At 45.0% G+C, this 27,746-nt stretch overlaps 1 protein-coding gene across 1 annotated transcript in view; it reads left to right on the forward strand.

Annotated features, from left to right (window-relative positions):
- Window positions 1-13,350: 13,350 nt before the first annotated feature.
- ABCA12 (ATP binding cassette subfamily A member 12) overlaps window positions 13,351-27,746 on the forward strand; it is a 79,820-nt gene continuing 65,424 nt past the window's right edge. Inside the window, exons 1-2 of the mRNA XM_086896297.1 lie at window positions 13,351-15,071; window positions 18,829-18,922. Coding sequence (XP_086752423.1) covers window positions 15,003-15,071; window positions 18,829-18,922 — 163 coding nt within the window. The 5' untranslated portion in view covers window positions 13,351-15,002. The remainder of the gene's footprint in view (window positions 15,072-18,828; window positions 18,923-27,746) is intronic.

Below are 27,746 nucleotides of genomic sequence, written 5' to 3' on the forward strand. Positions count from 1 at the left end.
GGACTGAAATCCCCATGTTAGGCAGCATCAGATTCTACTGATGCTATCAGCCATGGCAAGGAGCACACTGAGGGTAGGAACTAAGAACATGATTGAATCATGTGAAAGGGTTTTTACTCCTGAATTAATGTTGGAGATTTGTGTCTAAAGTTATAGTTTGGGGAAAGGATGATTAAAACCATCCTTTGCTGACCAAAGGATGCCCAACCTCTCCTTGCTGACCCATTGTTTGTAATTTTACTGGGTTGTCAGTGTCATCCCATCTGGAAAGATCTTTTCTTCACAGATATTTTAGGCTAAAGAGATCCTCTTCCAAGTATTTTGTGAATATCCTGAGTGCAGAATTCCATGGGGTTCCTTGTATTCCCAAGAAGGGATAAACGACAAGACTGTGAGAAGTCAGGTGTTTGAAATCTGATCTCTGTCTTTGCTGCAGACACTTGGGGCAGACTCTACCCTTTCACTACCGAAATAAACCATGAAGGTTGAAAACTAGAGAAGAAACATTTAGAATGTATGGAGTGTTTTTATAAACCCATCAATTTTCAAGCCACTTTCACAGTTTCCTGAGCCTAACTTGAAAGTTTTAAGTGTTTGGGGTAGGCAACACCCCACAAACAATATCCACTTCCAACACCTGTATATTCACAAGCTTCTCACTGTTGGAACTGTGAAAGCATTGCTGTTTCTCCTACCAATAATACCATGTAATACTATTCATGATGGTTTGGTGCCCCAGTTTGAGCTGTGTCATGCCATGCAGCAGTTTTGCTGCTCATTTCTTGTATTCACACTTGGTAGCTGAAATACTGCAGCCCTGTGAACTTGCTTTCCTGTTTCCCCCAAAATTCACTCATACTCAGATTAGCACTTAGTCATCTTTACAATCCTTGCCTTTCCCTGTGTGCTCTTCTCTACAGCATGACCAAAAGTTCTTTGCACAGGATTTTTATGAGCTTCTGCCCTCACTAAAAAAGGGCCAACTTGTCTTGGGAAGTTTTCCCCATCAGTTTTGACATCCCCTGCAGCCTGCCATTCCTTAGCATTAATTTCTATCACTTCCCCCGATTTCCCTGGAAGAAATTCTGATTAGGCAATAAATGCTGGGCTATCCATCATTTCAAGCCAGTCACAAGTCACACGGTTCTTCTCTCAGCCTGGAAGGCACCGATCGTTCTTAATCAACCCGGGTGTGCCAGGGGTAACAGAGTTAAAGACCTGATCTCCGTGGCCATCCCCCTGGGAACCTGTCTAAGCTTGGCAGTAAGGCAGAGCCATTGTGAGAGCCTGCTAACGGTGCAGCACAGCTGATTAAACCCCTGCAAAGCTCCCAGGCTTTCACAAAAAGTCCTGTCAGTCAGCTTGCATTTGATTTCAGGTCTGATTTTCATTTGTTTACAGTATCGCCCATTATGTGCAGAGTGTTTGCTAAACACTGAAGAATAATGGTCCTGTCCCACGTAGCTGACAGCAGAAGGGCTGACAAAGGGAAGGAAGGCAGTAAAAGAGGTAATTTATGTATGAGTCATGCTTCCAAGCCAGCTGTGCTGATAAAAAATGGCCACTTTTATGGGAAGGTTGGAAAAGAGCAACGAAATTACCTTTCTAAAAAAAAAAACTAAACCAACCCAACCCAAACGAAATATTTGGACCAGCAGTTTGATTTAAGATGACTTACTGCCAACAGTGCAGGGAAGGGAGTCCTGGGGAGGCATTTGGATTTATCAGGGAAAGGTGTTTCTGGCACAGGCACCTGCACCTAAGACAATAGGAAACAGCAGCAGGAGGTCCTGCCTACAGCACAGAAAAAGCTTGTAAGGAAGCAGGAAAACAGAGGACAGGAGGTGTGAGAGACGAGAATTGATAAGCAGGGCTGGAGTTAGGAGCTGGGAGCAGTCTCTAAAGGAGGAGAGGAAATCATTGGAGGTACTTTTTTGGTAAATTTCAGAGCAGTCCTGTATCCACCTAATGCACAGAACTCTGCAGAAAGATTTCTGTTGTCATCCAGCCATGTGATTTGGGGCCTGACTTTGCTCCACTTAGAGGCAATGACAGATTTTATTGATGCATGGGAAACCATAGAAATCAAAGTAAACTTGCTGTGGCAACTGGCTAATTCAATAAAAGCATTGATTTTTCCAGCTGGACTATTAGAGAGCATGAATTCAACATAGCTGATTTCTGTCTCTGAATTAATGTAACAAATGATCATTGATTCAGGTGAGAGGAAGCCGTACCCCAAAGGAAAGGGCCTTCCATAGTAAAAATCCCCCAGCCTAAGTGGGCTGGTCTTTAATGTGCCACAGATGGAGCTGGTTATGATTCTGTGTCTCTCTTGATTGGCACACTTAGGAGTGAGTTGACTGTCACCTCCCAGAGCAGCCAAGGTAAAGGCAGACACACAGGGCCTGGGAGAACCCTGGAAAGGTGATGCAGGAGACCATGGAGTGCAGGTAGTGAGAGCACCTCATAGCATCACATCACATGAATGGCTCTAGTTTTGCCCTGGGTTTGAGACAGAATCATGGAATGGTTTGAGTTGGAAGGAACCTTAAAGATCATCCAGTTCCACCCCCTGCCATGGGCAGGGACACCTTCCACTATCCCAGGTTACTCCAAGTCCTGTCCAGCCTGGCCTTGGACACTTCCAGGGATGGGAAGTCACAGCTTCTCTGGGCAACCTGTGCCAGGGCCTCAGAACCCTCACAGGGAAGAATTTCTTCCTAACATCTGATCTAAACCTACTCTCTAGTGAGTGGGAAGCTATTCCCCCTTGTCCAGTCACTCCAGGCCCTTGTAAATAGTCTCTTCATTTTTGTTGTCAGCTCCTTCAGGCACCGGAAGGCTGCAATTAGCTCATCCCAAAGCCTTCTCCAGGCTGAGCAATCCCAATTCTCTCAGCCTTTCCCCACAGCAGAGCTGCTCCATCCCTCTGATCATCCTGGTGCCTTCTCTGGACTGCCTCAAGCAGCTCCAGGTCCTTCCTGTGCTGGGCCCCAGGGCTGGGGCAGCTCTGCAGCTGGGGTCTCACCAGATTGGAGCACACAGCTCTCTCTTCCCCCACAGTGGGGAGGATACTTTGAGCACCCCCTCAAAGCCTTAAAGGAGGAACTTCTTAAACCACATGCAGTAGCTGTGAACAGGCCCAGAGATTTTCAGGGCTGCTGGGTATTTGTGAACTTAGGTTATGGCTTCATGCTCTGCTGCCCTGGCCCAGGCAGTGTGATGATTTCTTTCATAAAAACTGGTGTGCCACTTGTCCATCTGCAAACCCTTTTTGCTGTTGAGATTAGTTCTAATGGTGTTGGAGCATCTTGAACTGTGCACCATGGAAGCTGCCCAGACTGGGCTGAGGAGTCCCAGCTGCTGACAAAGCATCCCCCAAGGGTGACAGGAACACATCCCTGTGTTCCCAGCTCCTGGTTTCAGGCTGGCTGCTGTCTGTGTGATGGGTGCCACGGGTGTGCTGCCGTGCTGGCACAGGGGCTGCTGCTGTTCCCTGCTCGGTGTCACCTGGGCCACAGGGGCAGGACAGGCGGTGACATTTTAACAGCTGCGCTTGTTTGCGTCAGTGCTTGTGAGTCAGGGCCCTGACCTGGGGGATGTTTCACGTTGATCCCTGGGCTTTGACGTGGATGGGCCATCCCAGCACCCCTGACCTGCCAGAGACACCACCTCCTTTCATCTCCCCACTGCTTCTGTGCTTGGTGCTTCTTTTGTTCCCTTTCTAATGGCCTGTACCTGCAATAGAGATGTTGTGAGAGGGCCTGGCAGACACAATGCGCCTCCTGCCCTTCATCACAGGAGCAGGAGTGAGGAGGTGTGATAAGAGTTGTGGAGCATTAATGGAACGGGATGCTCAGTGCTGGAGGGGAGGAGGGATATTTCGATCAGTCACCGGGATAAAAGCTAAGCTGCTTTACAGCACAGCCTGCTAGAAAGTGGTGGTTGGAAAAACGTGTCTATTAAAAGGTCAGGTGTGGTCCTGAGTTCTGGGCTGACACTTGCACAAGCTGGTGAATGATACATAATGAACACCTTATTAGATTAATTTTGTCTATTTGGGGTCATCGTGAACAGCCCATTAGAAAATAGTAGGTTTCTCAGAGGCTGCCAAATGCTGGTTGTTATTATTTCTGCAGATAGTACCAAAATCTGTAAGTTGTTTGAGAGGAGCTTATGCAATGTTTGGTGATCAGATTTGGAGCATTAACTGGATAGCTTAACTCCTTTGTGTGCATCTCTTCACTGACCATGGGAGTGTAACTCTTAGAATCAGATTTCTCATCTGCAACAATCAGAGGGACAGCCACAATTAAAGTTTCACTACCCCAAACCGCTCAAAAATTCTGGTGGCCTTTCTGATCATCATGTCTTTTTAGAATCTATGGTTTTCAGCTTTTCAGTTGTGAGAGCTGAAAATTAAGCTTTTGTTTCAAGTAAAGAAGTGCTCTCACTTAAATCCCAGATCCCAGCACCAGAAATGTCAGGGAGAAAAATGAAATACCTGAGAGCATAAAACTGCAAATGTACTTTCAGAATACAGTGCAGGATTTGCTCCCAGTAAACTGTCAGAGCTCCTGCTGAGAGTGGCGAGTGCTTGCTGAAAAGCAACGTGAAAGGTGCCAGACTTGTTTAAAAATTCACAGACACATTTTCATACTTAGAACTTCTCTCCCAGTGTAGTAAGAGAGCTCCACTCCTGTAACTGCTGGTAGCTGTCATGGAAGCTTTTTGTTTCCTAGCAAGAGGTACAGAGGCAACAGTGGCACAGGCAAGAGAGCTTTGATGCAGAATGTTCAAAAGCCTGATTTCTATTTCCTCTCCTAAGACCAGTCCTCCAGAAACCTTCCTTGACCTCTTCCAGGTATGAAATAGTCAGGATGGGCTTTGGTGCTCTTCCTTCCACGTCCTCCCCGCAGGCATCTTTCCAAACAGCCAAGGAAAGTGTTGCTAGCACGGCTTTCTTCTGTGGATGGATTTAGATTATTAATAAAATGGTCGAGATGAATGGAACTAGTTCACATCTTGACAAAGCAGCACAAGCAGGATGCTGCTTTTATGAGACTTGCCACTGCCCCTGCCTCCTCCAGATCATCCCTTTCATGTGCTTGAGCAGCACTGAGGTGACTGCCTGCTTCATTAAGAGCTGCTCCAGCACGAGAACCAGCTCAGGAAGTGGTTTACAAACAGCAAAGAGAAAACTCAGAGACAGAACAAAAAAGAGGGGAAGAAAGAGATTATTGCAGTTTTAAGCTGAATTTCCACGACCTTCCAAGCAGGCATTCCAGTATGAGTACATTAAATTCACGTATTTCTCAACAGCAAGGGCTGTTTAGCAATAAAGACCTTTGGCACTGAAAGAGGCTCAAAACAAATCTTTGCAGGCAGCAATAAAACACAAGGAGTGCCATACTGAACATCACTGGGTCGCACAGCTTGTTAAGAGGCTGGAGGCTCATTTGTGCAATCCCTGCAAGAAATGTTGTCCTGTGACACACTCACTGTCAGAGATATCTGCCTCGGAGATTAAAAAAGAAAAAAATTAAATGTAGCCCTACAAATGCAGTTCTGTAGCCACACTAAAGGAAAATGTGCACACCCACAGACACACAGAACATGAGAGCTTTTTGAAACTTGAACCAAGCTGCATTTGGAATTGGGTTTACAGCAGTTGATTGTTGCCTGTGGAAAAAAAAATATCTGCAAGAGATGCTTGTTGTGCATCCTCTGAACAACCTGATCCAGGGGAAGTGGAATGAGATGATCTTTAAGATCCCTTCCAACCCAGGCCATTCTATGATTCTGCTATTCCGAAAATAGAAGAAATAAAAAGTCTCAAAACCAATACAGGAGGCCAATACAAAGCATAATACAGGGAAGTTCTGAGTCTGGAAGTTCTGAGCATCCAGCCCAGGAAAAAGGCAGTGTGGGGTTTTCACACTTTCTCCTCTCAAAAAGGAGATGTTTGACTCCTCAGCTTTCCAGAGATCTGAATAATGAAATAGTTCTAACCAATGCTGATATTAAGGTTTGACTTTGGTGCTGCTTTGCATTGCATCCACAGCGTGCCAGGAGCCTTCCTGCCATCCAGGAGAGGCCTCTGGCTCCCACAGGCTGGTGCCCCAGTCCTGCAGGGATTTTTTCCACAGGCTTTTCTTCTCGTTTGTGGGGAACTGTTCCACTTTTCAGTTGTCTGTGGAGTTAAGCATGTGTATAAATCATTGTAGAAGTGGGTTATTTAACCTTTGGGTTATGTAAGGGCTATAAATTTTAAGATTTTTTTTATTTCCAGGGGTTTTGCAGGCAGATTTGAGTTTGCCCTGCTATACTCCAAGGAAAACTGAGGAAATGTGGAAATGTGTCCATGGTTAGCTGACACACTGTTCCAGCTCAGCTCGTAGTGAACTCCAAGCATTGCAGCCACAGCTCTTTATGCCTTTAAGAATCAAAGCACTCTTCAAGACTCAAGGCAAGGTGATGCTGAAACTCCCAGTGCTCTCATACCACAGTGTGTAATTCTGTGTGTATGTGAGTTATTCCACTTTCTTACGTGCAGGACAGTTGGTTTTTTTCCAAAATCTGTCTCCTTTCCCAAACCCACTGTTTAACCAGTGCTTGATAAGGATGTTTTAAATTGCAATTTTCATCAGCTTTCCCATGGAATTTAGGATAACTTCACTGTCACAAAATATCCAGTTGTATCCAAATGGCATTAACATATGGGACTGGGGGAGATTCCATAAATACCAGTGGCGTAGGAACTCAGTGTTTTACATTGATGAGGCTCCTGCCTGCCTCCAAGTGATGGGCTCCTGGGCAGCCTTTGTGCCCAAAGCAATCTGAAAATAGTCCTGCAGCACAGAATTGCTTGCAGTACTTTGTCCCATTGCTAGCCCAGCCTTGTTCCAAATTAATCTGTGCCTAATTTGCTTTATGTAAATGCAGGAGTTAAATTGGTGATTCTACAATAGCTGGATTAGTCAAATGAAGTCCATGTCTGGGTATCATGGAGTCTCCAATTTGCTGTTCATGGGCTGAGAGGAAAAATGTTTCCAAAAGGAGACAGTCATCTGTTATTTGCTGATTTCTGCTATTACATGTTATGTTATTTGTGCACTTCAGGCCTCTTCACACAAGTCAAACAGCCTGAAGTGGTGAGGAGGTTCATGCCTTGCTATGTCATCTGCCTGATGCTGGATATATATCCACATTTATCCTGTGGTTTAGCTTCTAGGAAGAAGTTATATCCCAGATAAATACACAATCCCATTTGCCCTCAGTAGTCTTTAATGTTGTCTTTCAGTTGTCAGGATGGCAAAACTGAGCCTTGCTCACCCACTTCTAGTGAGATACAGGAATATATCTATCACAGTCTGACTTGGAGTTAGTTTTGGAAAGGCAGGCATCAGATAGCTCCTTCCCAGGAGTTACAGGGATTAGTGTCTACAGAGGGCACCCTCATCCATGGCATTTTTTCCTCAAGCAGACATCTGATGCTATTTCTGTTTTCTTGGAGGCAATGAATGTTGCTTCCAGTGCATCATCAAGTGTCTCATTATTAAATAATTAGAAAAGGTTTTTTTATAACCATTTTGAATGTAAAGAGCCCCAATTACTGTTGTTACTAATACCTTCTGGCAATGCAGAGGAAGACACTGGTGAATCTTCCTTTGATCTTTGTTGAAGCAAGCTGGAGAAAATGGGCAGACTTTTGGACTCTAAATAATGATACTATCCATAAATAATAAAGTTCTTTGGGGCCCTTTGTAGACAGACTGTAACTTCCTGCCCAAAGGTGTTCATCCTCACACATGGGCACAGTGCTCCTCTCTTATCACTGGTCCTGCTGCTTGCATTTCTGATTGTGGTAGTTGTGATGACATCCAAAAGGACACTCATCCTTTGGGATGGGTTTGAGGGATATTTTATAAGGGGCTTTTATAATGTAAAAGTTTTTCTGGACAGAAATTTTCGGGGAGCAAGGAAAAGAAATCAAGAAGTAACAAACAACGTCACTTTTTGGAGATTTTCAGTCATCCAGATTGGCAATGAGTGGCCAGAAGCTGCAAAACCCAACAAGGTAATTGGGATATCTTGGGCTTCAGACCAAGGAGTTCAGAATACATTGACCAAACAACCTTGCTAATAGTCAGAGGCATCTGCCAGGCCTGCCACATATTCAGAGGTCCTGGGGTTGTGGCTGTAGACAACTTGCCTTTCAGCTTTACAGTGCACACGGAGTGGGACCAGCACAAACAGGACCTGTCTAACCTGCTGAGGAGGTCCTGCGTGGTGCATCACTCTGTGCCCACCAAGCATGGCTTGGTTTGGGTGTGATTGACCATCTGTGGCTATCCAGAAGCTGCTGGACTTGCTGTGCAAATCTGTCCAGCAGTACTGGAGTTTAATTTCTCCTCTTTCTCTGTTCCATGCCCAAGATAACTTCCACGTGTCAGCAAAGTCCCAGTGTCAACTCAAGATTTTATCCTGCTGTCATTTCTGTTTGAAAAATGGAACTGCAGCATAAATCAACTGGCTAAGGTGTAAATCTAGAGTGGGGTCTGTCTGCTTGGACATCCAGGGATGTGTATCTCACAGGACACCTCCCAAGGTAAGACACATCATGGAAGCCTCAGTGAGGGCGTGCAGGTGGCAGGGAGAGGGGAGCTGCAAACTCAGGGTGTGCAGGTGAGGCCCAGGTGGGTGGCAGCACATCTTCCAGCACATCCTACAGCCTCTCCCAAGGAGCTGCCTCTCCCAGCACGTGTCTGCAGCTGCTCCCCAGCTCTCCAAGGATCAGCCCATGTGCCTTGTGCTCAGGCACACATGGGTTCTGAAATGCAGGCCATAAACTGCCTTATAATGAGCCCTTCTCCTGTGCACTGCACTTCCTGAAGGACCAGGCTGATTCCTCCCAGGAAGGGTGCCTGGTGCCCCAGTCATTAGGGAAAGGAGGGGTGAGCACTCTCTCCCAGGCTGATTGCAGAGCCACCTTCCTTGCCCATTCAGTGAAGATTGCCCATCTCCACCGTGGTAATCAAACCTATTTTGGGACAGCTGCCTTTTATCAATGACCTGAAGAGGCAAAAGAGATCTTTAACCTTTGCTAGGAATGGAGGAGCTCTCAGAAATATTCTGTAGGTAAGCAAGCCCTTCTATGCTCCTGTCTGTGCTCCTCCATCGCTGTGGTGCTTGTGAGGGATTATTACAACACATATTTTTTCTCTACAGCAAGCAATTCCCAGCTCCAGGAGGCTGACAGGCCTTGTGTAACTTGTCATTACTCATCAGCACTCCCTATGCTCGTTTAGATCTCAGGGTGTGGTTTTAATTAGCTGATTTTGTAATAACACCCAGGTGACTTGGTGATGGATAGTCACCCTAGAAACCTATTAAGCAGGAGTGTGGTGGCTCCATGTCCTTAGACTACGCTCTCAGATTGCTGTTTGCTTCTAGACATTGGGCTTGTGAGGTTGCCTGTCTGCCCTCCCCAATAGCTTCCAAGCCTTTTGGTGGATAAATCCCACAGAAATGATCTGTAGATTCTCCAGTGAAATGTGCAACCAGGTAGCAGAGAATGAAGATGATGAGTGACTGGGCTGGGAGTCCTATGCTTGTTTTAGAAAGTCCATGTGAGAAAGAACATGTGTGAATGCACTCCAGCTGTGGGGAGAACAAACATTGCTTACAACTCAGTTGCTAAATTTGAGCAAACCTTTAGGCAGGTGTTTTGTTATCCCATCATATCATTATCAAAATATAATAAAAAATACGTTTTTTCCTGTTTTTTACATGATTATGGATGCTGGGTCAAACCACTGCATTTTGGAACACAGAGAAAAGCCTTTACTAAATCCACATGGCTGAGAGTTTAACTTCCTTTGATGTGAAAATGTAGTTAATTTTTAATTTGATACAATTTTAATCTTTCAGGAAATATGTTTCCATTGCCTATAGAACAGCCCACCCTAATACAGCTGTTGTCCCAAGCACATCCTGCTTCTGTGTTTCCTTATCCTTACAGTCTGTTCCTAGGCCTCTTAACTTGGAATCTGTTTTGTTGGAGGCTTTTTGGGCACTTTTGCTGACAGTTTGGTTTGGAAAGCACAAGTTGTGCCCAGCCTTGGAAATACCAATTGTTCTTCGCAAAGTCAAATCTATTTTTCACAGTGACCTTGTTTTGACCTTGTTATCAGCCTTGCCATGAATAGTGTGATCCCTAATTAGTCCATCTGTCAGCTGTCCAGGCTCACGTGGTGGGACAGGAGCGTTGCTGGCAGACTGGAAACCAGCTGAAAGCACAAAGAATGATAAATGAGAAATGTCAGGATTTGGACACCGGTAGCCATCTCTTGTTGGCATCAGGTCTGGGTTTAACATTGTTAATGATCTGAAGGAAGGGTTAAAGGACATCCTAATGAAATTCCCATATCACCCACTTGCTCCAGCTTTGGGATTCAGTGGGTTTGTGTCGATTGGGAGCTGGACCCTGGGCCCAAGAATAAGACTTTGGAGAAAGAGTTTTAGTAAGCAGATCCCATCCATAACTGTGTGAGCACAACAAACCCCAAGCTAGTGGCTTCACTGCACACTCTGAAGAACTGTGCATTGCTGGGCTAGTTTGATTTCAGTGGTATCCCAGGAGTTTGTAACCACTGGAAAAGGGGGAGTGTGACACCTTTGAGTTAAACCTGTGGCAAGGCAGGTGTGCGTGTGGGAGCCTCACAAATCCAGCCCTCAGTGCTGGGTGTGGTGGGAAATGATTCATGCACCTGTAGGTTTGCTAGGACCAGATGTGGCTGAAGGTGACCTTGGGAGTGAAGGAGTGGGGTGAAAGACTGGCTGGGCACTTCTGAACAGAGGCACCATAGCTTCAAAACCAAAAGTTGCATTTTCCTGCCCTTTCCTAAATCTGCTCCAGCAGAGAGTTGTTGACATAAGAGGAAAAACCCCAATGATGAGCTCTGCAAATCCTGTCCCAGATATTTCAGCTCTAATTCATTTGCAGGAAGCTTGGACTTGGGCTAAAATGAAATTTACTTTCATGCTTATCTGCTCTGGTATCAGAATATCCAGTTGGTCTGGGGGCTTGTTCTTGTTGGAAACAAGGCTGCTTTGCAAGAAGAAGGAGTTAATGTCCAAGAACTTTGAGCCAAAGATCAGCTGCACAGTTCTCCTTGACTTTTTTGAGGCATATAATTCTATAATATATAAATAAATTTGTGTGATATAATCCTTGTATTGGTGACAGTGACAGACCACTTGAGGGAAAACTGCTTCCAGGAGGGGCTGCTTTGCATATGCATTTTACTGGGGAGGAAAAATCACCGATAAATAGTGGAAATGTGTTTGGTGGCAGAGTGACACTGTGGTAGTGCTCTATCAGCTGCAGTTTCACAGTGAAAAATAAAATAAATAGTGGTGAACATTTTACTTTTTCTGAGTGTTCTAAATGTTTTTTTTGGTGTTTGGTTTGGTTGTTTTTGGTTTTTTTTTTAATAATGCTGAGTCAGCATCTCTCTCAAAACTGTATCTTGAATTTAGGCACCCTGGAAATGTGCAGAAATTTGCATTTCCAGGCTCCTGCCATGCCACTGGAAGGAACTAGGAGCAATTCCCAGATAGTATGTGCAGCCACTCCTGTGGAAGGCCGTGGGCTGCTCAACAAAAGCCTTTTTTTGTCCTTTCTCAGGTGGTGGTTCAGTTTGTCTTGCACCACTGCAGCATCATCCAGTGCTGTGCACTGTGTTGCCTAATGCTGGCAAGTCCTCAGGCAACTGCTGCTCTACCCATGAGGGGGGCAGGGCTTTAAATTAGTTACAGACTTTCAAATTTTACCTTCCTTGGTGCTGCAAGGGCACGTGATGTTAGAATCATGAAATTGGTGAGGTTGGAAAAGACCTCAAAGTCCAAACATCTCTGCAGCCACCGCCACGTTCACCTCAGCCACCACGTCCCCAAATGCCACATCCACAGGTATTTTTCAAAAATCCCAGGTACAGAGACTGACTTCAAGGGGGTAAATACTCTTCCCTGTCAGTTTTGATCCAACCCCCCTTGTATTTCACAGCCAAGCCAGGAGTGTTCACGAGCAGACAGCTGTATTTTCTGGTGCTGCTGTGTGGACCTGTCATTTTGGCCAGGATGAACGATAAGTGTGGCCATTTCTTCTCATCCCCCTGCTGTGTTAGGGCTGGAGAGGGCTCCCAGCACCCCCTGACTGACCCTGTGCAGCAGCTCCTCCACACAGGTTTACTCTGTTCATGGATCCCTGCCTTGCTGCTGCCTGTGGCACTCACAGCTGCCAGCCCTGACACGTCTGGACCGTAAGGACGTGTCCTCCTGCAAGAATGTTTTCAGCTCTCTTGCAGATCAGTCACTCCTGGGCTTTATTTTATGGTCTTGCATCACTTGCCTCAGTTTTCATTTCTCACAGAGGTAACTGGGCACACTTGGGAAGCATTTATTGCTGCTGAAATAAAAACTCCTCTACTTGGAAGAGCATCCCAAGGAAAGTCTGTGAGTTCTGGCTGTGTGGGGCGAGTCTTCCTGCCCTGGAAGCTGCAGCCCCTGCAGGGTGATGTGAGCTGCAGCCACCACTGCAGTACAGGCGATGAATCATGGCTCTAATCATTTCTAGTGGATAAAATCACAGTTCAGAGCTCCCCTGAGAGCTTCCTCGGCTCCATGGGCACAGAAACAGATGCTGCTTTTCTTCTCAGTGATCTGAACCACCCCTCAGTGGGTTTGCCCTTCAGCCCAGAAGAGCCCTAGTTGTTCAACCAGAGGAATAAGCCAGCTGAGGATGTATTGGAGAAAAAATTGGCCTTTCCCTCCTTTCTCCCTTTGGCTATTTGCACACTGGCACACTGGGACATGTTCCTGCTCTGGTCACTTTGTCCACAGGCTCCTGTGCCATCTGCAGGAATTATTAAGTGAAGGAATTAAAAAGCAGAAGAGTATAATGGTTAAATAAAGTTCTCATCTTCTGGAACGGGAATGCTGTGTTGTTTGGGGAGTTGAATGCAGGTGCTCTGAGAGCCAACTGACATTGAGTTATTCTGATTTTACAGTGGTGATCTCGAACAAATTATCCTTTGGGTACTTCCCAAGGGGAATGTTTGTTGACTCAGTTCACAAAGGAAGTAAGGATGTGCATTTGCTTGGGAAAATTATTATCCAAATCATGGTGCTCTTTTGAAACAGTTGTTTGACTGAATACCAAAAAGAAGCAATCAGACACTTGCCTTAGAAGGCCTTGGCAAGGCAGTGAATGGTGAAATTATAAATTTCTTCTCTCTTACCCCCTCAGAGCAGAATTATCTATATTTGGATTTCTTTTTTCAGCCCCAGAGAGGAAGTGAATGAAGTTTGCAAATCATGTTTGGACCAAATGCAGTGAATCTGGCTGTGCCTATGTGGAGCTGAATTAGAACAATGTCCCAAGGAGCAGTGCTTGTTCTCAACTCCCAGACCCAAATGAGATCCCTCTCCCTCCTAAGGATATTTAGTAGAGAAAAAAAAAGGAATGTTGAGCTGGCAGGTTAGACATTTCAGTTTCTTCCCATTGGTGTTAAAACGATACCAGGGAAGCCTTTTAGGTTAATTTTAGCTCCAGCTTCACTCCCACCATTGGAATGTCCAATCTATTTAGACTGAAGGTATGTGGGGCAGGGACTACTCTGGACCTGTTGCCATTCTCACCTTTGCAGTGCCTCCTCACCAATCCAGAGAAGCTGTTTTCTCTTCACCAAGTACAACATCTCTCTCTTCTTCTCTTCTTTCGGTGCTTTCAGCAAGCCTTGGATCAAAACTCCTCTGCTGCCACCTCCACTCCAATCCCTGGGTGGAGTTTGGCAAGGACTCCTTCAAGATGGTTTTAATTTTTGAGGCCCGAAGTTAGTTTGTGGCTGAAACAAATGCCAAGTACAGGAATGTTTTTGGATATGTTTTGTGGAATATGCTGAGAACAGTGATGTCTTCTGTTGTTTGCCAAGTGCATCAAGGATGGTCTCAATGTCACCAGACACCTGAGGGGGACCAGAGCTCTTCCAGCTGACCATCAGACAAATCCATGGTTCAGATTTATGCTGGTCCTTTTGTGCAATGAGCTATTCCCTGTGCTGTCATTGCTTCCCTCTGTACCTGCCTTTTCTCTTTCCTCTCATCTCTGGCTGCTCTTTTTAGGTACCACTAGCCACACTAGCGCTCTGAAATCTTGTGAAATCTGATCCATTCTCAGGGGACTTGGTGTGTTTCATGGAAATCAGTCAGTGAGAACCCCAGGACTGATTTCCTGGAGGAAAGGGAAGATGCAGGAAACCAAGCAGTCAGCTCAGACCCTGAGATTTTTCACCTCTTTCATTTAATTTACTTGGATGGGTAGGTCTAATTGAGACATTCAGAAGTATTCAAACCCCCCTAACTCCAAATCAGCAATGGCAGGAAGATGCGTGCTGTGGCTGTGGATGCTTTCTTCCCAGCCATTCCCTGTGAACTTGGGGAAGTCAGACTGGCCTGGCAAGTGGCCTAACTCTGCAGCTGATGACACCTCTCCAGCAGAAGCGCTGTGTGGGCCGACGGGGAGTTTCATCATGGGGAGGAGGAGGCATGCATCACCTTTTGTTTAAGCAGAAGCATCTTTTTGGAATGCTATCCATTTTATCGGTTAGGGCTTGGACAGGGAGCATCCAGGAGAGGCTGGATATTGTAATTAACACAAGTGGAGGCAGGCTGCTGCATCTACCCGCCCTCCCGGAGAGGAAGAACCTGTTGAATTTGCTAGGAGCTATTGCTGTGAGGACAAGAGCCACAGTTCCTGGGAGTACAGCAGCCACAAGTGGATGGAGTAGCTGCTTCAGAGCTATGCTGTGGGGAAGAGGCAGAGGCCTGGATTTCGGACACTGGATGCCCTTCTGGGTTAGAGCTTCCACTTTTGCCTCCTAAGCGCGGGGAGGAGGAACACGCAGCCCCCTCTCTTTCGGTCAGGCGAGCCAAGGATGGCTGCGCTCTCCCAGCACCTCAGGATCCTGCTCTGGAAGAACTGGCTGAGTGTCAAGAGGCAGCTGGTGAGTGTGGGAACAGGGGAGTGCAGGAGGGGGAGCCTGGGAACGCCGGGAGCTGAGGACCGAGGGGAACACTGCAGAGAGGAAGGTTGTGCTGTTAGAATGGGAGGGTGGTGGTAGAAGCAGAAGGAAGGAAGGGAATGGCAGAGAAGGTGGGTCTTGTGTGAAGCTCATGCATGAGGGCTCAGGAGTCCACATTGAGTACCATGAATGCCTCTCTTGTTCCCTTGGGACAGTCTGTGCAAACAAAAGCATGCAGACCTGAGTTCAGGCTGCAGTTTGTACCTGCTGCCATGTGAGCAGACCCTGTGGCTGGTGTACAGCCTCTGAGGAGCCCCTGGGGGTGATGAGGCTGCTCTTACACAGAGCTATTTCTAAAGGATGGATGATGAAAAAAGTAGCTCTGAGAGATGCAGGTAGGACAGATTTCCAGTGCAGTCCACTGTACTGCAAATCAAACACCCCAATGATCTTTCTGTCCAAAAGATGAACCATTGCCAGCAATGTCCAGAGAGTGATCTGAACTGCAACAGCATCAGGGAGCAAATGTTCCTTAGGGGGGCATTGCACAGCCAGGCAGAGCAGTTTTGTCCCAGTCCAGTTTTGGTACAGCTGGGTGTGGTATTTTCAGCAGAAGATTTCAGGGAGCTGCACCATAACCTGTGCCCCAGTAACCCAAACGTAGTGGGGTTTAGACTTGTCTCAGTGGAATGGAAACCTTGGCAGGCACAGGAAATGCTGACCAAAGAGAAATGGCCATGGAGGGCGTGATGTGAGGATGAAGTGAAAGTCCTTGTGTGACTGTGTGCTTCTGCAAGGTCTGTTGCAGCTTACCCTGCCCTATCTCTTGTTTGTGGAGCCTGATTCAGAGAGGTGCTGAGTGCCTCTGACTCCTGTGGATGTGCTGTGCGCCATTGGAGTGTTCTTCTCTGCTGCAAAATACACTTTTCCTGAGATGCAGAAGAATCCAAATAAATTAACTCTAATTTCTCTTGAGAAAAATGTAACAGCCTCGTTAAAAGCAGAAGGCTTGGGTCCCTTTTAGCTCTTGTGTACCCAGAGTAAATGCCACCTAAGCCCTACCTGTGCTTCTGACCACAGTCTGACTTGCTGCAATTCTGGTTTCCTGTGGAGTTGAAATATCAACTCTGTACAACTGAAATGTCAATTAAAATAAAAATCTGGCCACTGCTGACTGTTTCATGGCAGGCATGCCTTGCAGCCCTACTTAATTTCCTCTTTTGCACTAAATTAGGGAGCTTGCTCAGACTGAGGAGGGTGTGAGGAGGTAAACTCAGTTCTTTTTGGGAGCAAAGCTGGGTCTGAGTGCCAAAGGGAACTGGAGATATTGATGCCTCTTGCGTGTTGCACTTCATGATTTAAACAGAGGCAGGAGGGGGAGAGAAAATGCATGCACTCAGCCAGAGATCCTAAGCAAACTCTGAGTGATTAAATCAATTTTTAGCAGTGAAATAATCCAGCAACTAAGAGATTATGCAACCTACATCACCGTTCTTACTGTCCCAAGAGGCAGATTGAGATTGGTTGTGGTTCCATTTCAGTGAACATGTTCCACCTGAAGCAGTTTGGCCAAGGTGCTTGTCTTGTTTTTGTTCACTAGAAATCCCTGGGACAGTGGGAATGCTGTGATGTTGTAACTGATGTACCCAGCTAGTATTAAATCCAGTTAAGTCACAGGACAGAAAAACTGAGAGAAGACATGTCTGGAAAGTGGGGAATAGAAGCACCATTGTAGCTCAAAATGGGGAGGGACAACAATTTTCCTGAGTAGGAACAATCAGTATTCATTTATTGTCCCAGGAATGTGACAGATGTCCAGCCCTTCCTTTAGGCAGCTTCTGACTAATATCAGTTTCTGTGCTGTTACCCCATAATTTTACTTTAGCCTGTGTGGTGCTAAACAAGGAGGACACAGTAATAATACCATTTGCATGAGAATTAATCACAGTTAAACTGCGTGTTTGGGGGACTGATTATAGGGAAAGCATCTGATATAAAAAAAGTACTAAAATATGTCAGTGTCAGTGATGGATCTTGTTACAAGTTGGCAGTGTATACATAAAAAGCAGGAAAGGTACTGTCTGTCTGAGCTAAAATGTGGCTGAATGCTGAAATTATAGGAGCACCCTCTAAAGGGGTGTGTGGGGGTGTGCCTCGTGGTTTGATGTCTGTCACCTCTTTTGGGACATGAATTTGCTCCTACTTTCAAGCCTGAGTCACCTCATTAGGGACGATAGGGATGGAGTTGCTATAGAACAACCATCTTTAAGCTGAATTGCTCTCCAGGATTTGTCTGTCTGTCTGTCTGTTTGGCTTCATGTTCCAGCGAGTGCTACAGGAAATTAAAACACGGTTATGGGCTTGGAATTACTTTGGAAAAACAGCTTTGAGTAATATGTGCTGATCTAAAAAAAATAACAACACAAGGATGAAAAACTGGATTATTTTGAAAAAAGACATCTTTGCAGTTCCAAAAATTGGCTTGGAGATAGAACAGCAATTTTGTAGCCCAGAATAGTTTCAGTTTAACTACTGATGGATGGAAAACTCTTAATCTAGTCAACATGGGAGCCAGCTCACCAGCTAGTGCAAAAGCAGGGGATTATTTGAAAAATTACAATTTCCTAGCTCACAATACTCCAAGGTTTGTATTTCAAGATTTTGGGCATCCTCCCCAGATTGGTTTACTATACTAGATGATTGATTCTAGTGTTTTCTTAATTTTTGTCTGTTGAAAGGGGCAACCCTCATGTCAGGGACAAGAGTTCTATACGTGTTCATGTGTTTTTCAACACATTAGGGGAATAATACATGATTTCTCTTCCACTTTAAATTAGATATTAAGAAGGACTTCCTTCCTGTGAGGGTGCTGAGGCCCTGGCACAGGTTTCCCAGAGAAGCTGTGGCTGCTCCATCCCTGGCAGTGTCCAAGGCCAGGTTGGACAGGACTTGGGGCACCCTGGGATAGTGGGAGGTGTCCCTGCCATGGCTGGGGGTGGGACTGTATCAGCTTTAGGGTCCCTTTAACCAAAACCATTCTGGGAATCATCTCAGCTCATCTGTATGGACTGCTGGAGATGGAAAGGTGCCAGGGATTTTGGCTGCTGGGGTCAGAAGCTGTTATAAGGGCTTTGTCCTTGATGATGGGTGTTCAGATGTGCATTCTGTAGGTTGCACAACTCCATAAACCCCTTTCTTTACCATGCTTGAGCTCCACATCTTGTGAATGACCACTGTGAAAATCCTTCCTTCCAGCTCTGCCATGAGGATCCAGTGGTTGTGAATAACAGCTGAATTTTTAATGGAAAAACGCTGTAGGCTTGTCAAACACTTGAATTTTGGGGTATAGTTCAGTCAAAGTCCTAGTTACCCATCATTTCACTGAAAGTGAAACCAAGCTTTCACGCTGCAGCTGCTTTATCTTTTGGCTGGTGTTTCCCAGCATGCCTTTACTGTGACATAGCAGTGTCTCAAAGCTGGGTAAACACTGTCCCCCATAATTATCAGCCAAACTGAAACCTTGTGCCGCTTTCAGCCTTGTTATTTGCTCTTAAAATCTTCGGTAGTGTTTCTTCCGGAATAGATAATGCTTGGATTTTAATTGTATGCATGCCAAGACAGGTGTGATTTACAATGCACCTTATAACTCACTTAGGGCACTGCTTGTACATTCCAGACAGGCTCTGGGTAACGTCAGTGCTACAAATGTAACCGATATATTTTCATTGCTGTTTTATAGGTATGGTCGTTTGTTTTAATTTCCTGGCCTGTGGTTGTTTTCATAATCTTGGCCATTATCCGTCTCAAATTCCCTCCAGAACCACAGCAAAACTGTAAGTAACTGGTTTGTTTATATGTCTGTGGGGTTTAGTTCTCATTTCAGTGACTGATGTGTTCATTTGATGTGTTTTGTTACTTTTACAAATTTGGCTCCGTGTAGTTTCCAGTGGAGATTTCCTGGGATGCATCATGCTGTAAATAAAATGTGTGTGCTCCTCTGAGGTTGTTTTTGCTCATGTGTTTTTGGTTTTTTTTTTTCAAATTGGCTTTATAATTAGAAAACAACCTTAAAGAACTGTCTCACCAAGATTTATTCGGATACTGCTAGGTAGAGAGCAATATAAATTTCCAGGATGAACTCCAGGAGAGAGAAGAGGGCAGCTGGGGGAGAGCTTACTCAGTAAAATGAGTGAGGGCAGAGGCTGCAAGTGTGATTACAGAGGTGAGGTGGCAAACATGAGACTGGTCAATGTGAGAACTTTTACCTTCTGCATGCCACAGGCAAAATGTGCATATTAAATTATCTCGCTGCTAAGGCTCAGTTGAAGAGTAATAACTTGCTTGGCTCCTGGGACCTGATGGTGCATGTGAGCCCCTTGTAATAAAAATAGCAGTTCCTTGGGTGGGTCAATAGTTGTTTGGGGTCAAATGGGTGAAACTTTGCACAAGCTGGTTCTCACTTGCAAGCCACCTCCTTGGGTCAGGAAGTGTCCATCTCAGAGCAGAAATGCACTTGGGTCTGCTCTAAAGCACTCTTGCTGATCAGTGAGTCCTTACCACCATCAGAAGCATGTCCCAGCCCTGGGAATATTTGTTCATGAAGTTACAGAGCAAAGAGTTCATCCAATTGGGAGCTTTTTATTCTTTCACAGTGTCTGTTTTGAATTGAATCAAATGATAGAGCCATAGAATGGTTTGGCTTGGAAGGGACCTTGAAGATTTTCAACATCTGGTTGATAGCAGAGAGACATGGGACTGTCATAGGCCTGGCAGGAGCAAAGCCCTGGCATGGGCAAGGTTGGGGCTCTGTGTTTGGGGCAGGGAGACTGATGCAGGAGGAGAGGAGACAGTGCCTGGCAGCAGAGGAGACAATCAGTTGGCTCCCAATGTTTGTAGCTATCCCATGTGTGAGATGTGGCTGGAAGGAATCTGCCTCTGAACGCTGGGAATGTTCACCCTGGTGAGTGGCAGGTGTGATTCTCTGGTTAGAAACTCCTCGTTCCTCTGTGAGGTGTGAGAAAGGACCAGCCTGTGACAAGTATCAGACATACAATTAGGATAGTCCTTGTTGCAGAGAGTTTACAGCCTAATCCCAGTGAAGCATTGCGTACCTCCTTCTGTAGGCAGGGATGGAGAGCCAGAGCAAGTTCTTCCTGAAAGTATCGTAGGAATTCTTTAATGGGAAAGGACATTCTTGATGTTTTGGGATCATTTTTTAACCCCAAGCCCATCTGCTGTCAGCAAAAGACCTCTTTAGGCATGTTATATATTCCAGGTTCTCCCGAATTCCCTTGAACCAGTTGGAGCAGGCAAGACCTGACACGTTGCACTTTGTGAAAACCCTGGATTTTGCCGAGTGTGGAAATGCAGACCTCCCACGCTGCCCCATCAGTTGTACTTCCTGTCCCCAATAAGCCAGATAAATTGGATGTCAAGAGAACCATCTGAATGGGGAAATATTTATTCTTTCATTTGACACAGTTATTAGTTTGAATCTTTGTTTATTCGGAGCTCTTTTGCTCTGGATGATCCCATCTCTGCCTTAATGAATTAACAGGAATAATCTTATTAACTGCAAGTTGCACCATCAGTTGTGCTTTGCAGGAAAGGGGAAGCTTGGGCAGTATCTTTGGATGAGTTCCCTTTCCTTCTGTAGATTAATTTTATTTTAGTACAAGTCTCAGTAAGTATGTGAGTAGGCATCTGTCTCTCTTAGAAGTGGATGATAGGAGCTCTCTACTGCAAGAGAGTTTTTTTCCAAGAAAATAATTTGGTTTTGGTGTATTCTTGTGATTCAGATGTTCAGAGACCATCTAAGAATCCCAAGGGAATAGAGAAGGATGCTAACCAGAGCATCAAACAGCCAGTTTCTGCTGCTATAACAGTTAAATAAGAGCAGTTGCTTGACAATTACTCTTCTTTTCTTTTTTTTTTTCTTTTTTTTTTGACAACTGGAAAAAATATGTATCAAACTTTTTGCTTGAAAAGCAAAAGATAATTCACTTGGGAACTTTCCTTTTTGATAGAGAAGCAGGTGGGGGTGGACACATCTAGGAAAACTATTACAGAAGGGAATTTTATTCATTTTATTCATAAAATTCACCTTATGCTGAGTTCCAATGCCTGCCTTAAGACAGAGTTGTTAAGCAGTGACAAGAAGCAGTTCCCAGTTCTGCTGTCAAGAGATTATTGCAGGTAGACAAAAGTCAGGAAGCACAGAATCAGCGGCACGGAGCCTTAGAGATAACCCCACAGAAAATCCCACTCTGAAAGCTTATCTTGTGTATTCAGGGCCACAGAAATATCATGAAATCTTTTGGGTTTTTTGTTTTTTGGTTTTATTCAATTAAAACAGCTCAAATTCGAGACAGTAATTTCTTCTGAAGGGCAGCTAATACACGTTGGGTAGATGGAGGATTATGTAGAGAAATTACCTGGCAAATATCAGTCAAGGGTGAACAAATGGCAAGGGTTTCCTGCAGGAGCAAGTTGCTTGTGCTGAATTATATTGTGTAGCACTTAATGCAAAGGGATCTTGTGCCAGGCTGAGCTTCAGAGGGAAATGACATGCCAAATAAATGTCACCATTCAAGAGATGCTCACAGGAGAACTAAGAACTGAGGAAAACAAGGAGCTGAAGTCTGATAAATCATTTTCTTCACAACTTAAGCATCTTGTATCTAGGAGGTATAAAAAAACAATCTCTCTTTTTTAATCAGGGATTCGGTTTGATGATGTGTTTCCAGGCCAGCAGAGATTGTTGCTCAGAGGAGAAATGAAAAAGAGATTTCACTGTCTGCATACCCAGTTTCTGTGATGATCCCAGAGTCTTACAAACAAAATCCTCATCCAACTTACTATTCACATTGCAGTTGTGACTTTTAACTTTTTTATTTCAGCCTTTGTCTTTGCATGGGGATGTGTATGTGTGGAATAGGAAACTCTGGACTGGAAGCCTGCAGGTGAAAGCTACTGGGTTTGATGGTATCATCCAGACTTTTGTGCCTGTATCTCCTGTTTTCTAGAGCAGGGACAGGAGTCCTTTTCCATCCTACGGGTTTTAGCAAGGTATGGGAACTGTGTACAAGATACAATCTGTCCCTCAGGGCTCAGCCCACTCAGTCTGCAGAGGAGCCCAATTACACTCCTTGCTTTAACCAGCCCTGTCACACCCTGTCACACCCTCCCCGCCCGATTTCTTCCTTTCCTGCTGGCCTCCTATCCCCTGCTGGCAGTCTGACCTCGTCCAAATTCCCGGTAGGAGCTCTCCTGGGTGTGGTTACCCCTCCACTTGGCTCAGCTGGGCTGTGGAGAGGATGTGGGACAAACCTTGCTCCTGTTCAACCCCGGCTCTGCACCCCCAGGGACAGCTGGGCTGTGGAACCCGTGCCTCTGTCACAGACAGTTCTTCTTCATGAAAAGCAGCTGTGCTCTTGAGTCTGCTCTTAAATCCACCAGATTCTGCCAGGGAGTTCCTTGGCAGAGCTTTTCCCAGCGAAGCACTTTCTACCCATCACCTCTGCCCAGAATTTCCACCCAGATTTCCCCAGAATTGTGAAGATGCCTGCAAGGGTGCATTGCATTCACTCAGAGATGTGTGTCAGAGAGAGCCTCAGCAGCAGAGTCCTCCACGAGGCTGCTCTTTGCAGCCAATTTTCTGGGGAAATATCATCAGAATTGGTCACTTTTCTGCTGGTCAGTACCAGCACAGCTGTTTGGGTCTAGCTCAGAGCCAGAGCTGTGTGGAACAGATACTCTGCTCTCATTCCTGGCTCCAGTGCTCCTGGGAGAAGGAAGGCCCAGGATATCCACTCTCCCTGAGCTGAATTCAGTCTTATTGTGGAGGGTAGCTAGGATTTGAGCAGGTTCAGAACTGCCTGGAAAAATCAGTGCGAGCCCCTGAGCAGAGATTTGCGATGCCTTAGAAGGTATCTCGCCTGGAGGTGAGAAATCTCTGAAAATATGCTGTACTTTGTAGGAATTTGCCTCTTAGTTGGAGGCACCTGTACTCATCTCTTTTCCCAGTAATGTGGAAAAAATAATAGGCTCCCATGTTAATTACAGGGAGTTGGGGTGATGGCTCAGCTGCACAGGCCACTCCATTCATTTGGATAAGTCATGGGTATTTATGCAAGTCATAATCCACCTCCAGGGTTCAGCCTATTCTGCACACAGACAAGCACACATCAGACTTCAGGTTCTCCTTCACCACTTGCCTGTGGTGGAGCAGCCTCACTCCTTGTGTTCATTTACACTGCTTCATTTCCCTCCCTTTCTTTTGTGCCAGTTTGCCCCCCTTTTCTACACATTAGATTTTTGTCTGTGCTCATCTGCAGCGATTAGCAAAATGCCTCATCAGGTTTCTGGCTTTGGTATGAATGTTTTGTTTCATTCTGTTGTGCTAGGGAGCAGACTGCCATATAGCCCTGTTTTTCATTCAACCAGAGCTGAAGTGGGTATGGTTCATATTAATTAACTCCACATTTGCTGGAATAGACATATACATTGATTTATATACATATTGCATGTAGAAGCAGTGCCCAGCCATACAGTAATAATATATAATATTATTATATATATATATATATATATAAAATATGTAATTATTATAATATAATAATGTCTTCCCATTAGCTTGGAGACCAATTGCTTAAAGAGAGCACTGTGATATTTGTAATGCCTCCCTGGCCATAAATCTCCACACTTCCCTTTCATTCCACAGACTCTTCCACCTACTGGGGTGTGACTGAAGGATGTTTAGAGTTGGAACTGGGAACTCCTGACTTACCACTGTAATTTTTCCTTCCTCATTGAAGCAGGATCTTGAGGCAGTCACTCAATTCTAACTGACTTCCTCAAACATCTCAGTCCAGGTGCTGGGATCTAAAAGGGCAGAAGCATTTTTCCAAAGGTGCTGAGCAGCTTGGCTTAGACTGAAATTAGCAGTTGTTGATGTGTGTGTTTCTGGAAAGGAGGTCACTTTTGTTTAAAGAATCTAAACCTGGGCTCTGGAGGTACTCAGAATTGAAAGATGTTGCTTGGGTAAATACAGTTTTTGTGCAGTTGTTTTTGCAAGAGTCTAGATATGGATTTAAGCTTTTAGGTTCCAGTTTCTTGCTGGGAAGTGTCCTGACTCTCTTCCTTGGTCTTTTTTGGGTAGTCCCCTGCTGCTCATGCATACAAGATCAACCTGGCTGTGTTACAAGGCCAGGTTAGCCTTGTCTGCATTAAATATTGCTTAAAAAAAGCCCTGAGGAAAAGGGCTTGTGTGCAGTTCCTGCTTTCTCCTGGTGTGTTTGTGCTTCAGGCAGCGGAGCATCCCTTCCTAGCACTGTCAACCTCCTCAGCTCTGCCTCGTGGTGCAGACAGCACCTCTCATTTCCCCACCTTGCAATACTTCTTTGAAGGGTTCCAGGTTCCACCTCCTCCCCTTTGTTCCTGTCTTTGGTTTGGAGCTTCTTTCTCCACCCTTTACACCTGCTGCTCTTTAGCTCCTTTGTGATTTTTATGCTCTCTGCTCTTTGTGTTCTCCCTGATCGGTCCATGAACCCGATGCGATCAGATCCAAGCGCTGATTTTTAATTCCTTAAATAAGAAGGTGGAAGTGGATGGTTTGTGGGCCAGCAAAACCAGCTTGCCCAGTCTTAATAAGTGTGGAAGTAGATGGTGTCTGCTCTAGGCTGGTCTTACTGCAGAGCCTGAAGTGCTTGGGGGAAGAACTGGGTAATGAAATGAAATGTTTCTTCCGTGGAGGCCACAGAGGGAAGGTCGAGTCTGGCTGTGAGTTGTCTGCTGCTTTGATTGCAGTGTCCTAGGCAGGCAGCTGAGGACATCATGAGAAAACAACCATCCTGTTGCTGTAAAGATAAAAAAACGCAAGGTTTTGAATCTCACCCAGCCGCACTGGGTGTCCAGGGGGCTTGAATGGATTTATCCGGGGTCCTGCTGAGCTTTCATTTCAAAAATCAGGAGATGCAAAAGGAGGCTGTAGTGAGGTGGGGATCAATCTGTTCTGCCATGTCTCAAGTGAAAAGATGAGAGGAAATGGCCTTAAATTATGCCAGGGGAGGGTCAAATTAGATAGAAAAGAATTGCACCGAAATGTCACAGCAATAGAAGTGCCAGGACAATTAAATATTCTCTTTTAATAGGTAAGGCATAAGCCAGCTGGGTATTCATGTGTAAAAGGTACCCTGCTTAAAAATTAATCTCATCCCATAGATTTGATGATTTGGTTTAGTTTTTGGAGATAGATTGAAAGTCCTAGCATTAGCTAAAAAAAGAAAAGGAAAAAAAAGGCAGCTTAAGTTGTTACTGATAAATAGATGTGAACAAAACTGGAAATGGGAAATTGCACGTGGTTGAAGGGAAACAGAATCCTTATCACACCATGAAACAGGCACTTTTCTCTTTTTGGTTGTTGAAAAAAGCAGAGGAATAAAGTTTAAAGACTAGAAGGGAAGACAGAAGGTTGTGTGTACACAAACACAGATAAAATTTGGCACAGAAAGTTGGGAGGAGGTCACCAGAGTGGGAAATATCCTCACTAGAAGTTTTTGTGACTCTTGAGATAAATATGGATCACAGCTGATAAACACTTCAGGGTCTTTTGCTGCTCTGGGTTAGATCCCCACTGCTCAGGGATGATTTCAAGAGAGGTGTAGGAACACAGAGCACAGTGTTCCCTCCACTACAAAAATCCTGAAAGGTTTAAAATTTCTTCAGCCAGAAGCTGAAGGGGTTTAATTCAAGTGATCATATTTAGTAGTTGCTGACAAATCTATTTTTGTGAATTTGTCTAATTCTTTTGAAATCAATGTGTGCTTTATCCCATGGCAGTAAGTTCTACAACATTTTGGTATTTGTTACAAAAAGGTGTTTTTGGTCCTGTTTGCTGGTTATGTCCTGATCTCACCGTGTTTTGCTGTCCCTGTGTTGTGAGGGGTGATCATTTTTTCACCCTTTTAATCACTGAATCCTAACTTTATTTCTTTCCTTATCAAACCACTTTTTGGCCACCTTTTCCCTATCTGAAAAGTCCCAGTTATGATGCTGGCTCCTTTGATTTGGCGATGACTGAATGCATTTTCAATTAAACACAATACTTCCTAATGAAGCCATTTGATCATTAGTACTTCCAATTCACCAGTAGCAAAGTTGAGGTTTGTATGGATTTTTTTATGAACTGTGGGAGGGATTTGGAAGGACTTAGAGCATAGGAAGTGTCAGAGTGTGTGAATTCTGAAGGCAAGAGAATTTTTTTATGCCCAAGGAGTGGTGGTGATACGACACTAAACTAGGGGTGGGTAGAAACCAGAAAAAGTCAGCTGGGGGCTGCTGTGTTTGTGGTGCTGTGCCTCTGATCTGCTGAATTCCTGGCTGGATCAGCAAATGGCTGGACACATCTATCATGGAAATGCCACAAACCTCAGTGCAGTGGAAGCAGCAAAATCAATGTGGCAATGTGAAACACAGTCCATTTAGGTTTAAACATTTGGGTCAATTTCAATTAATCTTATAGACCATACTGAAATAGTAATTTTCATCCCTCTTGTATGACATTTAGAACCATCCTGACATTTCTCATTGTTATTATACCAAGCACCTTTACCTGAAGAAAACAAAATGTTTTGCTCATGTTGCAGGGAAGCGTGCTGGAATTTACAGCATTCAGAAAAATAGGAGAAATTAATTATTTTTTTTTTTTATGATAGCAAATGGGGAAAAGCCAGAATTTCCAGTGGCATGCATGCATTAATTGGTATCTTATGTTTATTATTACTGCTCTGCATGCCTTGTTTCCTTCCAGCTCTTGGAGATGTGGCTGGCCTGGTTAGATGCTACTGAACAGGGAGAACCAGCCCATGCAGCACTGAGCCCTTGGCCTCCTCTGCCCTTTGGGATTCCTTTTCCCTTTATTTTGGAGCCCTTCTCTTAGTGAGGGTAGGAAATCCAAACTCTGTGAGAAGACACAATAAAAACCACTGTGCTTGGGATTCTGCTGCTGGCAGACCCAAAGTCAGTCTTTGCTAACAGGATACAGATCTGGGCTTGGATTTTGGTTGCAGAGGTGTCAGTTTGGCCAGAAATATGAGAAGGTGATCTCTCAGCTCAGACACGTGGCAGCAGTGGGTGCAGTGATCTCTCCCCCTTGACTCATAGGCACTGGTAGTGGGACCCTTCAAGGGAAATTATAGTTTTAGCAAATTAAGAGGTTTAAAGCTAAAGGCAGTGGGGAGATTGGAAAAAAATATAAATAAAAATTGTTATGTATTGTGGATCTTCTCTAGTGTCTGATGTGGGATCATGAAGTTGGGGCTTGGATATGGCTTTGCTGCAGGTTTGAGTGGGAGAAGGAGAACATTAAGGGATTTCCAACAGTAGAAACACTGCTGAGGCCATTAGTGGGGGTGTTATACTCCAGGCTGGGACATTAATCACTGTGGAGAGATTTAAAATTTGTAGAGCAGATGCAGGGCTGAGGACCAGCCTGGGTCTAACTTACAGCACATGGGAATCTGGCCCAGACATTTGGGATTTTTCTGTGTCACGGTCTTTCTGAAAAAAACTTCCTTAATTCTCTAACTGCTGTCAGAGCCCAGGTCTCTTCCAGAAGATTCCTCCCTGGCATTGCCACTGCTCCTGTGCCAAGAGCAT

The sequence above is a fragment of the Cyanistes caeruleus genome, chromosome 7 (assembly GCF_971803275.1).
Source record: "Cyanistes caeruleus chromosome 7, bCyaCae1.hap1.1, whole genome shotgun sequence".
Classification (NCBI taxonomy): domain Eukaryota; kingdom Metazoa; phylum Chordata; class Aves; order Passeriformes; family Paridae; genus Cyanistes; species Cyanistes caeruleus.